Here is a 16435-nt window from a genome sequence, read left to right as displayed (position 1 = left end):
TGAAGAATTTCTGTGTTTTCACCCAGCCTAGTTATTATGCAGATGTGTTTGGGGACATTAGGAATAACAATAAAAACGATTGTGAGAGTTAGTTATTTGCGTAATTATATTTGAGAAGGGGCGAGATATAATGATAGTGCTATTGTTAAGGAAAATGTGGAACGGAAAGTGAAGATTGAAGTATTTCTGTGTTTTCACCCAGCCTAGTTATGTAGATGTGTTTGGGGATGTTAGGAATAACAATATGAGATTTAGTTATCTGTGCATATTATCTTGTGTTGAAACTATAGCAATTATTGCAGTATTTCTGCCTCGCCTCGAAATGTTGCAAAAGCAATTCCATACCATTCCACATCAAAAGCAATGATTCTATAGTAGGCTGGGAGGCTCCACCCAGTTCGTGACTTGTACCATTTAGGAATAGAATATTTCTATGACTTTTTTTATTACATTTATTTTATTCAAAATATAATTCTCATTGAGTATCATTCTATGATTTGAAGTATGTTAATAGGAAACACGGATCATAAATTAGTTTCGTAAAATCATACATTGAAATCATTATAGTGATATGAAAAAACTGAATCAATAATATTCAAACACAAAATAGTGATTTACGATAATTATAATAATAACAATGATGGCGGTACTACTAATAATAGAAAGGTGTTGTTAAAATTATTTATGTGCTTCGTTTTTTTCAATTAAGGATTGAATAAAGCGTTGTTCGTACAGAGGCAGATAATCAATGATTGGCCGATTGATTGACCTACCGGTTCACCCAACCTACATTATACTAATTCTCTCTGTGGAGTTCTCCCACTAATCACGTATGTAAAAATTTAAGAAATGAGGATATACATGAATACGGGAGACAAACATGTTATCAGGTTGCATATCAAATTCATTCTACACCCCACACAAAAAACATTAACATAAACAACAACTATTTAGTTTAGAGTAGATAAGGTTAAATAGTATTATTTAATTCATTCTACACCCCACACAAAAAACATTAACATAGACAACAACTATTTAGTTTAGAATAGATAAGGTTAAATAGTATTATTTAATTCATTCTACACCCCACACAAAAAACATTAACATAGACAACAACTATTTAGTTTAGAATAGATAAGGTTAAATAGTATTATTTAATTCATTCTACACCCCACACAAAAAACATTAACATAGACAACAACTATTTAGTTTAGAATAGATAAGGTTAAATAGTATTATTTAATTCATTCTACACCCCACACAAAAAACATTAACATAGACAACAACTATTTAGTTTAGAATAGATAAGGTTAAATAGTATTATTTAATTCATTCTACATCCCACACAAAAAACATTAACATAGACAACAACTATTTAGTTTAGAATAGATAAGGTTAAATAGTATTATTTAATTCATTCTACACCCCACACAAAAAACATTAACATAGACAACAACTATTTAGTTTAGAATAGATAAGGTTAAATAGTATTATTTAATTCATTCTACACCCCACACAAAAAACATTAACATAAACAGCAACTATTTAGTTTAGAAAGATAAGGTTAAATAGTATTATTTAATTCATTCTACACCCCACACAAAAAACATTAACATAGACAACAACTATTTAGTTTAGAATAGATAAGGTTAAATAGTATTATTTAATTCATTCTACACCCCACACAAAAAAGCATTAACATAGACAACAACTATATACACACACACACAAATGAAAAATAAAACATTAAACAACAACTATTTAGTTAATATAACAACTTGGAGATGAAAATGTGACAAATATGATATTATATCACATGTCAACAACTACTAATATTAACTTTCATATTCGTCTATGACCTACGCACAAAATAAAATAAAAAATACTCGGTTAGTTAATATGAAAATTAAAATTCTGAAGATTAAATGATTGTATTAATGATGGAATGACGTAATATGATACTATACGGTCTGAATACAGCGATATGATATTTTTTACATTGATAAGCGTTTCAGATTTCAAACATATGATACCGTCTTTTTACAGCATTTGTGTTGCACTAGAGTACCATTGCCTGCAGTTACTATCTTTATTATTGTCTGATTTTAACAAGCAATGTTTCTGTACTGTGCATGCATCTGTCTATCATCAATACCTAGACTTTCTTGTATGCAAAGCTTGGTTCCCACTATGACGCAACGCAAGGACGTAAGCGCAACGCAAGCGTGTTGACCAATGACAAGCGAGAGTTTGATTAATCCATCGCTTATGATTGGTCAACTCACTTACATTGCATTGCGTCGCTTGTGGAAACCAAGCGTATGCGTGGAACAGAGAAATTCAAATGTCAATTGGATGGATTTGTATATATTTTGATATATATATTCATTTTTTGGATTTCTTGTGTTTTTGGTTTCTTTTCTTGCAAAATTTACAGTACAGTATTTTCATGCCTTCAGTGATAGACAGCACTATTGATGAAGCATAAAGCTTCGCTGCTATTTGGATGCAATGCAAGGATGTAACCAAAGTATTTAGGCCAATCACTATGGATCATCCAAACTGCATTGTGCCTACGTGGAACCAAGCCTAATTGATGGAAAAGTAACCACATCAGGAATTTCCCAAAATTAAAGTAACCACATCAGCAATTTCCTAAAAGTAAAGAAACCACATCAGGAATTTCCCAAAAGTAAAGAAACCACATCAAGAATTTCCCAAAAGTAAAGTAACTACATCAGGAATATCCCAAAAGTAAAGTAACATCAGGAATTTCCCAAAAGTAAAGTAACCACATCTGGAATTACCCAAAAGTGAAGTAACCGCATCAGGAATTTCCCAAAAGTGAAATAACCGCGTCAGGAATTTCCCAAAAATAAAATAACCACATCAGGAATTTCCCAAAAATAAAGTAACCACATCAGGAATTTCCCAAATGACTGGCTGGTCAACAGCTTGTACATTATTTCTGGTTCACATCATCATCGTCATGTCTCTCATTAACTCTTCAATAATTCTACTTGTGGTTTGTAAAAAGGATGTTTTCAGAATTATTATTGTTAGATAGAATATGCATGAAAGTACAATACTATTAAAGGTATACCGTGCCTATGGAGGCGTATCAAAAGATAACTGGTTTCCAGTTTTGTTTTGCACCAGTTGTGTTTGACCCAACGCTTATCGCTTTAATGACTTGACTCAGGTTCCTTACACTTTTTGATGGTGGTCAGTTTAGAATTTCTTTTACTGGATCAAATTTGTGAAATAATTTTTCATTACATATTAAAATATATACCATTAAAAGGCAATTAAAACAATATAATGCAGCTATTTTTGTATTCGAATGGTAAATGGTAAAAAACGGATTGTGCTCAGCAAAAAAAAAAACTTTATAACAGAAACTTTTTTATTAAGAACAATCTCAATTCTAAAAATACTCCGTTAAAATAAGTATTCAACGGAAAAACTATACTCAACAATAAAGTCTCAATCGAATATGAGAAATAATAATTTTTCAATAGCAAATCGGTTGAGAACATTTTAGTGGTGGTTGCCCCTATGCCTAGTTTCAACTGAAATATTTCTGTGTTCACACTTTGCTAACACATAGGAAAGTAGATGCTTTAATTATCAATAAATCCTTATAATCACTTTGTTTTAAAGTCCTTGTTCATTGAATTTGTGCTGTTGTATTCTTTGTAGTTTTTTTGTTGTTGAATCAATTTGATTTGAAATGTATAATATAAACAGTTAGCACACTCAATTAGTTACTAGACTGTTAAAGTGCAAAGCCCACACATAATGACGTGTAGACAACTAATACTTAAAGTACTTTCAACTTCTTACTAGATATAATCATCTGCCGCGTGTACTTATAAGTAGTGCGGCTCGTTTAAGGCTTGATCGGACTCGGCATGCCCGGTTCAAAGTATCAATAGCCATTGTGTGACCTCTGACCCTTGTCCCATCGACCAGTGAGATGTATAGCAGTTGCCATTGGTCACTCATGATACCACCTGCCTTACCAATTTTTTTTTTTCAAAACAATTTAAAATGATCAGATTTGATTGTTTGCTTTCGTTGACATTGCTTGTTTCGATTCCATGAGTATCTGATTTGTAAAATTGCAAAATTTCCTAAAAAGACTGTTTCTCTGAACCCACACTTTCTTAAGCTCCGTCCACACTATCAAACTAGTTTGACAAAAAAAGTGTGATGTGCCCATATATGATAGTGATATGCCCAAATAATATGGTAGTGATATGCCCAAATATGGTAGTGATACGACATCATATATGATCACATCAAATAAAGTTTGATAGTGTAGACAGAGCTTTAGCCCCTCTCTGTGTAATGATTCACTAATATGATAGCTACTTACGTTGCGTTTTTTATATAAATTTAAAACATTGATTTTGCTGTAGGTATATTTTATACTTATTTTATACTATCGATCTAAATTGTGTTCAGCTGTGCTAAAGTATATTCAATTCTTTTGACCCAAAAAAAGACCTAAAATTCTGCTACTAAAATAAAGAGGTTTTATGAAACTTGTGGTTATTATGTTTAATTAGAATATATTAATATTCATAGAGATTAGATTCTAATAACCTACTATACTAAATCATTATATATTGATTATTAAGAAATGTTTTTTTAATTTTTGCTTGAGGATTTTGAAATGTTTGGCCACTAGTTGTATTAAAATTTAATGTAGATATAGAAGTAAAATTCTGGTTATATATTCGATCGATAGCAAAGTTCTGGATTAAAGTTTGTTTCAGTACCTTTTTAGATAATTTTAAACGATTTTGATTTGAGATACCAGCCGAAGGATAGTAATAACCAGCCCAACTCAACTTTTGCATTACAAATATGATGATAGTTTAGGCAAAAAAAACGCATTTTATATATAATTTATTTTTTGAGATTGCACTGATGAAAGGCTAGTGTTGTCCGAAAGCTCTGCTAACTTTTCTGGCTGTTTACTTTATCGTTTTGATTTTACTTTTCCACTTTTTTTTTGTATCTCCATTGAGATCCAGCCACTGATACCCACAGCATTGTCATTTTTTTCAGTAATTTGCCTTTGGATTTATTTTTAAGAGGGACAATACATTTCAATAACACCTTTTGGGCACAAAGCTGTTTATTATAGTACGATGATCACCACATCCTGTAGTTAGTTTTAGTATTAAATCAACCATCTAATGCCTATTCTTTACTGGGAAGAGCTTTAAACATAATTATGTGTTTATTAAGTGGTGTTTTAATTCTTTGTTTTATTATACACCAGGGAATAATAATATAAGGCAATAGAAAGTTATCCTTTTTTGTCCCAATAATGTTAAGAAACTGTCACTTTATCAGATCTATAATTTAAGTGGTTATGTGGCTTGCCACCTGTCCTCTAACCTGACTATCACTGGTTCAATTCCAGACGGAGTTGCGTATTAAGTCGGGAGCAGCTGGTGTGATTGTACAACCCGACATGCATTCTGGAGACATTCAGTTCGCAGGCAATACAACAACTTACGTTTAGTTTACGGGCAAACTTATGTAATGCTCAAAGTAATACATGATAATCTAGTTAAAATTCAGTTTTACGCTATTAGAATAATAGCTTTATAATTCATTAACAATGGTAGCCCAAAGCCAAATGATTTTTACGATCGAGCATTTGCCAGGCACTCATCAGTTACTGCACATAGCCGTTACCTACATCTACAGCCTGGGTTTTTGTTGTTAATGATGGCAAGATATTAACTTGTGATTTATATGTCGTGTGCTTGTCATTTAGCTTTTCTAATGTACTGCCTCATTCAGGCTAAGCCTATGGATATACAAGGTCTTCTGCAGTGTAACCTCTACCTACATAATTCACATTGTCAACAGTATTGGATTTACTGCCAGATTCTCCTTCCTTTTATTGTGTACATGCTTTCTTTTTCGTAGTCCTTTATTTATGGAAGTCTTTTATTTTTAACCATTCTATACATCAATCTTACAGTGCTCTATTATTCCATCAATTGTTTAACTCTTTGTTAACCCTTTAATTTCAATGTTTGTTATTTTCGCAGACCTTTTACATCCTTAATTATGTAGCAATTTTTTATATAAAGTTAGTTCACAGCCATTTATTTTTGTTGCATTTTATTTATGTTGCCATTTATTTTAACTTAAATTTCCTTCAGAATTTCAAGATCATAAATGCTTACCATTTCATTGTTAAGTCAGGAGTTTAATATTTTAATATATGAGTGTTTCATTTCATAAAATTTATATTTTGTTATTAAACGGTTGCAAACATTTAATATGGTACTAACTTTAAAGCTAAGTATTTAATTGGTTAAAAACAGAGGTATACAATAAACCGAAACAGTCTAGGAGGACAGAAAGATTCTGAGGATGAATGAATACGAATTCTACTAACTAAGCTCTATAGTAAAATATAACTTTTTCCTGTTGATAAACAAATAGTTTGAAGTAAGTAAGGGTTGGGAATGTTTATTATAAAGTTATGGGAATTTACCTTTTCCATTTGGAAAGGTCATTTACTGGGTTAATCACTTTCCCTGTTCACTTCCTGACATTATACAATCCATTCCCAGATTCATTCAAGGCTTTCCCCCATCTGTGCTTCCTCCCATTCTGTTCCGAGACTGCATTGTCATTTTCCTTGCTCTGTTTACCTTGGGAAGCAAATAAGGAAATTGAATGGGGAAAATAAAACTGAAAGCTGTTGGGAAATCTATTGTATGTGATCAGATCAGACAGATTGTATGTGATGGTACATGAATAAGTCTATTACTTTTTTAAGTAAAAATAACATTTAAATCTGATTGATTAAAGTAAAGTCTATTACTTTTTATTTGTATTGTAAAAATGTAAATCTTAAAATAATTGAATAAAGTTCATTTTAACGGAATTAAACAATTTAAAAGTAAAATCTAAAAATAAAATCCAATATGTACCCAAATCATACTTTATATAAAAGTAGGGTGATTTTTAAAAATAGAATATATAATTAAAAAGAACCTGATTAACTGCACTCAGCACGAGACTGCTTCAATTGTGCTTATGGGAGCATTGAAAACTAATTCGTACGAAAATCATATTTCTGACATAAAAGTATGCCGCTTGAATTCACTATGAATGGAAAATGACTAGAGACATATTAATGTCAATGAAAAATATAAGTCGGGTAATTGATGACTTAAAATTTTTTTATTTATTGAATGATCGTTAAGAACCATTTTTTGTATAAAAACATCAATACTTTATTTTATTGATTATTTAATTATATCCAGTTAGATTATAAAAACAGATTATCTGGGTTTTAAGAATGAAGAGAATTGCAATGAAAATGCACAATTTAAGATGTAACATTTGCCAAAACATTAAAAAAAAAAAATACAGAATTTATATAAATTAAAATCCATACTTTAATAATGTAGGCCTATGTGTTTTTTATAATCTTTCTTTGTAAATTAATTGAATATTTAATTCTTTTCATTTGATTGATTTAAAAAAAAAATGTTTTGATAAGAAATACATCCGTCCATGCTTTAAAACATGAGGCTGTGTTTAGTATATGATTTGGACCTAGATCCTGTGTTTGGTAGGCAAGAAAGCAGGTTAACTATCACTACTAATCTATTTATACATTTACACATTATTCAATTACCATTCTTAAATATATTGAAAAGCAAAAATGCATCAAAAGTGATTGGTACTGGCGTGCCGTGGTGTCAAACCAAGTAGATATCTCGATCCGCATTTTTTATTTTTTGGCTTGGAATTTGTCTGTTAAGCAGGTTGAGGTTCAACAGAATTACATCTTCAATTTATATTGCTATAAACTTAATGTATTTCAAATGGCATAATGGAAGTTAATCCTGTTAACCTTTTTTTGAATTAATTCTAGGAATTTCCAATCCCAGAACAAGTATTGAAAACCACTTTTATGTCAGTTGTTGGTGCTCTACTTGACGACCAGGTGAGGACAGGTGTTGTATTGAAATTTAAGTTTTGTGTCTAAAGCTCTGTCTACACTATCAAACTTTATGTGACAAAAAAAAGGTGATGTGCCCATATATGGACTTGATGATGTCATATCACTACCATATTTGGGCATATCACTACCATATTTGGGCACATCACACTAGTTTGATAGTGTAGACAGAGCATTACACAATATTAATATTGCTTTGGTTAAAAGGTAAAATAATTTCCTAATATGAATTGCCTATTCAAATATCTTGCTACTAGGAATATAGTGGAACCTCTATTAAGGGGACACCTTAGTTACTCTATAAAGTGTTTCCCATTTGGTTGAAAAATATATTTGCTGCCCCTAAAAGTGGTAAAAAAAAAGGATTTTCTTGTTTATTTAGATTTGTTTTATGACAAAAAAAAACAAATAAATAGTATTATTTATGTAAAGTACAGTACAGAAATAAAAATGGTAAATTTACAATTCTAAAGCTCTGTCCACACTATCAAACAAAAAAGTGTGATGTGCCCAAATATGGTAGTGATATCCCCAAATATGGTAGTGATATGAAATCATCATGTCCATATATGGGCACATCACATTTTTTGTCCCATAAAGTTTGATAGTGTAGACTTAATATAGAACTGACCAATTGATTGTGTGTATTGTGAATATTAGGAAGAAAGGTCATGTGAATTGAGTTTAAAACAATTGTTTTATTCCATAATTATTATTGTAACCTAGATTACAGTTGTAAAACACAGCCATCATTGAGCCCCCATATATCTCTTCTATGGTATGACAAAGTAATAAAAATATGCATGGTAAAATGTGCGTACTCTTCGAAACCCATTAGCCTTGTATTGTAAAATTAGATACACACAAGTGGTTAGTGGATTAGTAAGGCTTTTAGGTTTTATTGTTGTGTTTGCATTCTGTCTATTAGCAGGACCAAAATCAGGACAAGGTTGACAGAGTCATGTATCGTTATTAGAGGGAGACATTTATAATTTACTTGATCTCATATTGTATCCAATATATTGTAGGTTTAAGTTAAGTTAGTACAGTATTATAAGGGCTAGCTGACTCATTTGAGTTACAGCGATGTATTTTGCTAAAGCTTCATCTATTGTATTGATTGTATTTTGCTTAAGCTTGCCCTGTCCAGCATTTTTTCATCTCTTTGCTATATATATTGTATTGATTTTATGCTGGTCAAATAAATAAACAAAACATAATCTCACCATCCATCCATTTTCTCATGTAAAATCTCCCCATATGCATTGCTTAGTCTATTTTGTGCCTAGCTTACCCGGATAAACCAACAACAACCCTTTTTCTGAGAGGATACAATTACGGAAAAAAAGAAATACTGCTGAGCAACCTTATTGGATTATGATATCGTGCGCTACCCACACCCTTATACCTTTGCCCTCATATCATAGAATACCAACACCACTCTTTGTTGTGCCTGACTGTTTTAACCAACTGCAGATTCATTTACATTATGATGCTACCAGTGGCTGTCTTCAAAAAGCTTACAGTAACAATGTATGCAATACTTGTTTTCTCATTGCTTAATATATTCATTAAGCTCTGTCTACACTATCAAACTAGTTTAACAAAAAATAGTCTGATGTGCCCAAATATGATAGTGATATGCCCAAATATGATAGTGATATGACATCATCATGTCCATATATGGGCACATCACATTTTTTTGTCACATAAAGTTTGATAGTGTGTAGACAAGGCTTACGATTGTGTATTATTATTTCTACCATGAAAAATAACTGTCCTCAAATGTCTTTATAGGGGCCTGAGAGAGCAGGTGGTTTTGTGAAGGATTTCATCCTGGTACAATTAATTGGAAAGGATCTCATGCAAATATGGAATCCAGTTGATCCAATGGGCATCCTACTGGAGAACATTGATGACGGTAAAAAAGATCTAGTAGAACCAAGGTAAAGTTTGGGCCTATTGCCGATTGCTATTGGTTATATACTTACTAAAGATGTATTGTCACCTAAAAACATGAAAAATTAAGATTGATAAAAAAAAAGACTTTAAATATGCCATTTCATTTCACAGTTATAATAAAGTTAATCACTTTAGTCACTGACAACAACAAAATTGTTCAGAGGGACAATATATCTTTAACCAATCATTATACATGCTTTTACTGGTTAACGCAAAATAAATTAAAATGTTTAATATTTTTAACTATTTATAATTATTCATTTTCCTTTTTATGTCATTAATATGAAATGATGTTACCTCTTTAATTAATACAGGATTATGAGACAAGTAGGTGTCAACACAGCGGTGCCTGTATACGTTGTTGGTATATATTGTGATAAAAAGTTACTTGGATGGGGTACGTATTTTGTTTTGACACCTAATGATGACGTTTTTCTATCAGGAGTGCATTCCCATTACACTAATGGGTATATAATCAGTGTAACTTTTTGTGTGTGTAGTTAAATTGAATTTAATAGAGGTTTCCTCGGAAAAGGGTTTGTAGTATTGTAGTGTTAAAACATTGTATTGTTCCATTTCATGCGAACGTATCCCCTTAATAGGAGTTTCCCCTGAATAGGAGTGTCCCCTGATTAGGAGTGTACCCTGAATAGGAGTGTACCTTAAATATGTGTGTACCCTGAATAGGAGTGTCCTCTGATTAGGAGTTTCCCCTGAATAGGAGTGTCCCCTGATTAGGAGTGTACCCTGAATAGGAGTGTACCTTGAATAGGTGTGTACCCTAAATAGGAGTGTCCCCTGATTAGGAGTTTCCCCTAAATAGGAGTGTCCCATGATTAGTAGTGTACCCTGAATAGTAGTGTACCCTAAATAGGTGTGTACCCTGAATAGGAGTGTCCCCTGAATAGGAGTGTCCTCTTAATAGGACTGTCCCCTGAATAGGAGTGTCCCCTCGATAGGAGTGCCCCTGAATAGGAGTGTCCCCTTAATAGGAGTGTCCCCTTAAAAGGAGTGTCCCCTAAATAGGAGTGTCCCCTGAATAGGAGTGCCCCCTTAATAGGAGTGTCCCCTGAATAGGAGTGGCCCCTGAATAGGAGTGCCCCCTGAATAGGAGTCTCCCCTGAATATGGTTGGAGAGGCTCTACAGTATCTAAAATCATCTTCATCACTAAAACTGATTTTTTTTTTATTACAGCGGCAGGGGAATCTGTTTCAGTCGCTGAAGATGAAGCTTCCAGAGTTGTGTTGCGTAAAATGTTTAGGATAAGCGAAGGAAGTCCGCCCCTACCGTTAGATACCAACAAACATCCGCAGATTAACTCAACAGTCGTACAACATTTACAGATTTCACAGCGAGCACAGATTGCTGCGTCATGATCAATGTATTTTTGGACTTTTAAATGTTGGAGTTCTCGTGTTAATGAGGCGTAATGCCATAAGACGATCTCTTAAATATACCAAATGGATCGATATGTAGTGGAGCTATAGCTTGGTGGTTAACATGCTTGCCTTCCAATACCATGGTTCAATCGTGACCTAGTGCCAGGGTTGTAAATCACGACTCTTTCAACTCCAATCCCTAATCCTCAAATAAGACTTTGTTTATAAGCACAATAATTATAAATTAAAAAACAGTTTATCCATCCTGTAATTGGCGAGTTACTCGCTGTTGAATGCATATGAAATTAAAAATATGTAGGCTATGTTTTGCATTATGCTAAAAGAAACGGCCACAGCATCCATTATGTACGACCATCCATCCCATAATAAACTCTCCGAAGCTACGGAAAAAGTGTCTGCTTTCTATAAAGTTTGATCTTTTTAGAATACAGTTTTAGTTGCAGAAGCAGTTGGGTAGTACCTGGTTTTTTTTTATGCTGGAACAATAATAATAAAAGTTTATATATACTAATGATAGAGGGCAGCATATGACATTTTTAAATGTTAAAACATGTTTTAAAATCTTAAAACTATTACGTCAACAAGTCGAGCAGCGTTTTTGTAAGAAATATTTCTTGTTTAATGCTGGAACATACATAATATAAAAGTTTACTTATATACTAATGATAGAGGGCAGCATAATACATTTAATATGTTTTAAAATCTTAATGCAATGTGATAGTTTGACTTTGAATAAATTCAATCAAATTAGGTGATGATTTTACTGTCTGGAATCCTATTAGCTTGCCAGATTTCTTGTCTGCATTTTTATATATTGATGTTTCAAAAAATTGAGTTTACTTACTTTACATTATGATTGAAAATTACAAGAGGTTTTTAAAACATTGCAAATTTTCTTTTTTAGTAATAAATTACTTTACTTTTACTTTAAATTTAAAGAATTTAAATTATTGCTATGTAGAAGTTATTTATAGAAATCATATAAAAGAAACGGTCTGTTTTTACATAATTCCAACGTCGTCATATCGAAAATTGCGTAAAGGGCGTTTCATAACGATTAATGCGTGAATCGCGTTCCATACTATCTCATAAAAGAAAGAGGGAAATTCCATTTCGTTTTGGTCGTTTCCGGTAATTTCCTACGATTTTAAAAGCTAGCCTAGGCCTAGTTTCTTGTTGTAGCCATGTCGATAAAAAACAGCAAAAACGTTTTCTCTGTATATTTTTGTTTATTGTATTTACTAATAGGCCTAGGTATACAGCAAGGATCTGCAGGTGAGAGTACGCCCAAACGCCGGCCTTTGTTGTACAAACTCAAACTCTGCCTAGCCTAGCGTAGGCAGAGTAGGCCTAACTAGGGGCCTACTACTCAGCCGAGGCGGCAGGCCTAGCTAGCCCAGCCCGGGCCATATAATTACGTTGATAGATTTACGAGTAGAGAAACGATGTCAACACAATTATGATTGTTTGGTTAAAATGCCTACGTAAAATGAACTAGTAGTCTACTATCTAGAGGCCTATAATAACTAGTCGAATGGCTCTTGAGAAAAAACCATAAAACACTACTTATTTAGTACTATTAGAGGCCTAGATAAGCTAGGCCTATTAAGTATTATATTATATTAGTTCTACTGTAACTAGGTCCTAGGAGACAATTTACTACTGGCTAGATATAGGCCTACCCCCATAACAATGTCCATTTTTATTAGTGACCGTTTGGGTTGAAAAATACTTTCAGTCTGGTTCAAAAAAGAGTCTTACTAAAAAGCCATATTGGAGAACGTATTTAAAAACAACACTACATTGCACCAGACTAAGTAAATTTTTATTTCTATTCAATAAATGATTTTTTTATATTATCTTTTATAACTTAAGGATCAGATATTACATATTCTGTAACAGCTTCAAGCGTTGACATTCAGTTGAACGGCAATGTGACGGCATCCTTAAGTGAGGTAAGTGGCGTCACTTTATTAATATTATTAAATTATGCGTATATCTATAACTTATAAATTGTATTCTCATTCTTGTGCACATAAAAATAACATAATAACGTAGATTTCTATACCACATACCATGCAAGAGTGTTCAAGGCGTGTTAAAAAAAAATTAAATATATATATTATATATTTATTTAATTTTATAAATAATTAATTGTTCTCAGATTATGTACACTACTAACGAGTCACCTGTCATCACCATATTGCGATTCCCTGATGATACGTATTCGTCGTACAAGATTAACGACTTGGATAGCAATGTGGAGTACACGTTTAACATCATAAAGCGGATACAAGGTCAAGATTCCCCTAAAACGGTTCTTACACTAACTACAAATGCGGAAGGATCAACAAATGATAACTCAGACTGCGTAAGTAAAGGTAAGTGTGGCTAAATTGAGTTGTGGCTTGGTGGTTATGATGCTTGGCTACCACTCCAAGGGTCCTGGGTTCAAGTCCTGTCACATGTCAGGATTTTTTCTAAGGACAAAATTACAACTCCACTCCCAAAGACTTGTAATAAGACTTTGTTTATGTAGAGCATCTTGTGTATATGTTTGTCTTGTGAACCTCTGAGGGTCCTTAATGATCAGCAATTACTGGATGGATCACCCTCATTAAATATGGTTTAAAAAAAAAAAATATGGTAAATATGGGTTCCTACCCACCATAGGTTCCGATAACAGTACCCATAAAACCAAACGTACCCAGGTTTCTACCTTTGGCAGGTAGTAACCAATTTACCCGGGTAAATACCCTGAACAGTCTTTTTATTCGTGATTCATATCCATAGAGTAATACCATAGTATCTGAGAAAAGAAATTACACAAAAGCTGTGTAATAGTATTATTTAAAACAAACTTTTTAAATTCTAACTCCACTCTGCTTTATATATAGACACATTTATTGGTCTAGTATTTATTAGTAATGTTCAATAACTGTACTGTTTTTTTCTCCTTTTCTTTCAGGTTTTCGTGGTGCAACAATTGCCCTAAGTGTGTTTTTAGTTATAGCACTTATTGCTATAGTAGTCATGGGATGTAAGCTGTCCAAGAGGTAGGGTACTAATTATTATGTAACTATGTAGATTCTTGTCATTTGGACGATTGTGGATCACATTTCACATTTATTTGGTATTTCACCTTATGAAAATATTTGTACTATTGTACTCATAAACATTCATTATTTGTACTTTATAACATCTCAATGAATTTTCCAATGTACTGCTCACAGCAAAGTGCATTTTCACTAAATTCTGATAGTAATTTATTGTTTTAATTTATAATTTATTTGTGTGTTATCCTTTTATCACAGAATAAGTATAAACTGGTTTTCTTTCAGTTCAAATTCAACAAAGGACACCCCAAAGTCCACTGCAACGTCGTCAAATGAAAGCGGCGACAAAGAAGCATCCAAAGAGACGGACAAGTTGAAAAAAGCATTTGAGATGTCCCCAAACGATGCAACTGAATCTTAATTAAGCTTACTATAATGTACAAATGGCTGAGTAGCATGTTTTGGTATTAACTCTGGTTTTTAATAGAGATCATGTGATGTAATCACTTGCTGATTTTCTCAAATTAACAATTAGTTGTGTTTGAGTTTTTATATAATATATATTAATCATGATTATTCATTATTTATACTGTTGACTATTGTATCTTTATACTGTTATCCAATTGTTTTTTATTTTTATTTAATCTGTATAAGTATTTTTTTTTCTGTCAGACATTTTGTAAGTAATGTGTATTTACTACTGACCTATTGTATCTGTATATTGATTTGCTCGTTATACAATTCTTTTTTAAGTATTTCATGAAGTGTACAATTACTACTGTAAATTGTATTAGGTTTTTTTTTTGTTTTTTTTCAATGTAAGTAAATTATGTAAGTTTAATCATCATTTACCTTCTATATGTTGTTGTTTATATTTGTATGGACACACCACCGAAAGGTGTGTGCCACTGATTCTAATGTGATTACCAAGTCTTTAAGCTAGCTGGACACAAAATAGCTTAATATTTTTTTTTGACACAATATAACAAAAATAACGCAAAATTCATAAGACTATAACACATTATATTATATAGCTTATGTAAATACTTTAACATGATTGGTTGAAATGATATCACACCCGGGGATCAAAAATGCTGTAACAAACTGATAGGTCAGTTATAAATGGTGCCAAATGATTTATTTGTTTTTTTATAATAAGTCTAAAGCTAGACATAAAATAGCTTAGTTTGACACAACTTTTTTTTTTGTTAAGGCTATTCGTGGTACTAGCAGTACCATTTATTGTGTATCACCAGAATATATGTATATACAGTATTTCTTTCACAAGAATATTTCTATAAGTTTAATCGAAATCATAATGAACGGAAAACAGGGTATTTAATACAAATTCAACGCAGGTGCTTTGCAAAATGCTAATAGTATTCACAACAAAAATGAAGTGTTTCGAACTAAAGGTGCTCTACGAAACAACATACTATAATGTATATAGCAGAATGTAGAGGAGCATAATTAGATCTATCCTGACTATTTTGATAGTGTAGACAGAGCTTAAAGCTAAGGTACAGGCATGAATTTTAAATATAATATCTGGTTAATTGTACACTGATAGTAAAGTGCTTATTTTCAACAAGCTACTGTAACACAAATAAAATCCCAAAAATTATGAAACATATAGATCGATAATTATTGGGATGTATGATCAATAGAAATGTTTTGCAAGAACCTGGCCTTCGAACACTTTCAACATGGGGAAAATAAATATGATTCGTCCCGAAAATCTTCCCCTTACTATCATAGCTAATCCGGTAAAGATATAGGCCTCCTACTCATTGTATTATTATTGTAAATCCGGGTTTATATTTGTTTATAAGAAAATAAATACAAAATTGCGATGCTCTCCGAAAATGAATGGGTTTGAGTCCTTGTCTATATTGTTGTTCTGTATACAAAGCATTTGACACACTAAATCGATGATTTGATCGACTGAAACGTAACATTTCGTTGCATACACGCCCATAAACCAGAACTATGTTTTGTATTA

At 32.2% G+C, this 16435-nt stretch overlaps 3 protein-coding genes across 6 annotated transcripts in view; all 3 read left to right on the top strand.

Moving 5' to 3' along the window:
• Positions 1 to 16435, top strand: part of LOC144834764 (large ribosomal subunit protein mL44-like) — a 186910-nt gene that overhangs the window by 51916 nt on the left and 118559 nt on the right. Inside the window, exons 6-9 of one of the 2 annotated variants that reach the window (XR_013611005.1) lie at positions 7928 to 7999; positions 9812 to 9960; positions 10291 to 10373; positions 11172 to 11499. Coding sequence is in view for 1 of the 2 variants with exons in the window: in XM_078689681.1 (XP_078545807.1) it covers positions 7928 to 7999; positions 9812 to 9960; positions 10291 to 10373; positions 11172 to 11353 (486 nt within the window). In the remaining variant the exon portion in view is untranslated. Of the gene's footprint in view, positions 1 to 7927; positions 8000 to 9811; positions 9961 to 10290; positions 10374 to 11171; positions 11811 to 16435 lie in introns of those variants that run through there. The other variant, XM_078689681.1, reaches the window with a different exon arrangement.
• Positions 1 to 16435, top strand: part of LOC144834760 (stromelysin-1-like) — a 203435-nt gene that overhangs the window by 86605 nt on the left and 100395 nt on the right. The window lies entirely within an intron of this gene.
• On the top strand, positions 12503 to 16303 carry LOC144836268 (uncharacterized). 3 transcript variants are annotated; one of them, XM_078691523.1, is made up of 5 exons: positions 12503 to 12652; positions 13253 to 13332; positions 13542 to 13758; positions 14346 to 14433; positions 14719 to 16303. In XM_078691523.1, exons 1-5 carry the CDS (start codon positions 12562 to 12564, stop codon positions 14852 to 14854), a joined length of 612 nt encoding a protein of 203 aa, XP_078547649.1. In that variant the 5' UTR covers positions 12503 to 12561; the 3' UTR covers positions 14855 to 16303. The 3 variants fall into 3 exon arrangements, with proteins under 3 accessions (XP_078547649.1, XP_078547650.1, XP_078547651.1); XM_078691524.1 differs by having other exon boundaries at positions 12524 to 12652; positions 13259 to 13332; XM_078691525.1 differs by lacking the exon at positions 12503 to 12652 and adding an exon at positions 12822 to 12861.

The sequence above is a fragment of the Antedon bifida genome, chromosome 2, assembly GCF_963402885.1.
Source record: "Antedon bifida chromosome 2, ecAntBifi1.1, whole genome shotgun sequence".
NCBI classification, from domain to species: Eukaryota; Metazoa; Echinodermata; class Crinoidea; order Comatulida; family Antedonidae; genus Antedon; species Antedon bifida.
This window is presented reverse-complemented; position numbering and strand designations above follow the sequence as displayed.